The 1191-nt window shown below is 34.9% G+C and overlaps 1 protein-coding gene across 1 annotated transcript; it reads left to right on the top strand.

The window, feature by feature from the left end:
• Positions 1-482: 482 nt before the first annotated feature.
• On the top strand, positions 483-812 carry LOC110098393 (RING-H2 finger protein ATL70-like; the record flags this gene model as incomplete). Its single annotated transcript, XM_020825215.1, has 1 exon — positions 483-812. A coding segment is annotated over exon 1 (330 nt), but the record flags the coding sequence as incomplete, so codon positions are not given.
• Positions 813-1191: the final 379 nt, after the last annotated feature.

The raw sequence follows: 1191 nt of genomic DNA, 5'->3' as shown, positions 1-1191 counted from the left end.
TCTTCTTCTTCTTCCTCTTCTTCAACCCTTCTTCTTCTTCTTCTATCTCTTCTTCTACTATTCCTCCCTCTTTTGCTACTACTTCTTCTTTTTCATTTCCCTTTCCTGAAGTTTGGATAGCAAAAATGAATATGTAAACTTGCTTGCATTGTTTGGGGGAGATTGAGTTCTACTAAGTATTCTTGCTAAAGGGATTAAAGTCAAGATTTTCTGATTTTTAGTGCTAAGATGCTGAAGTTATGCTTGCATTTTTTATTCTTTTTATTTTTTCTATCATTTCAACGATTTGAAATTGTTTAGCTTACATAAAATTGAGAAATTAACTAGCATATTTCCTTTTACTATAAATAAAAACTGAATATGGTGTTGTTTTCCCAGGGTTAAGTTCTTGTATTCTTGCCCACTCCACAATGATCTACTCTATCGTCATCTTCATTTTCATCATTTTTCTTATCGCTACCATCACCTACATCACCTACTTAATGTGGAATTACTCTGTTGTTGCCCCTCCCCCTCAACCTGAACGCAATGCCGATATTGAGATCGACAATACTACGCTTAGTACCTGGCCTACGCTCACCTACGTTGAAGCCAAGAGTCGGGATCCGCGAGCAGCCAACGTCATTTGCTGTTATATTTGTCTTGTTGACTATAAGGAGGACGAGAGGGAGGATAAGGCAATGAGGCTTCTGCCAGAGTGTGGACATTTATTTCATGCGACATGTGTGGATTCGTGGCTACGGAGGCAACATACTTGTCCGGTGTGCCGGTCGTTGGTGGTGAATCGGGACTTGCAGATGCCTTTAGCCGAGGTAATTCCACTTGAGATTGAACTGGCTTAAATATATACAAATATGATAATCAAATATGGTAGACATCTATATATAATTTATGATAATAGAGTAATGCATGTCTATTTTACATAAAATATAAATATTCATGTTGGTTATTTATCTATTAGCATGTTATGTTGTGTGCATGAAGAATGTTAAAAGTCATATATATTTTAAATTAAGTGACATTATTGTTGATATATGACAGTATATTGCTTGTGCTTCTTGGGTTGGTTTTCCATGTAAAAATGTTGTGATTTTTCTTTTAATTCAATTATCCTTGTTTGTGACTAAGAATTATATTTGACTATTGTGTATGGCTTGAGATTTGATAATAATTTTTTACTATGATTTGTTT

Source organism: Dendrobium catenatum, unplaced genomic scaffold (genome assembly GCF_001605985.2).
Source record: "Dendrobium catenatum unplaced genomic scaffold, ASM160598v2 original_scaffold_227993, whole genome shotgun sequence".
Lineage (NCBI taxonomy): Eukaryota > Viridiplantae > Streptophyta > Magnoliopsida > Asparagales > Orchidaceae > Dendrobium > Dendrobium catenatum.
This window is presented reverse-complemented; position numbering and strand designations above follow the sequence as displayed.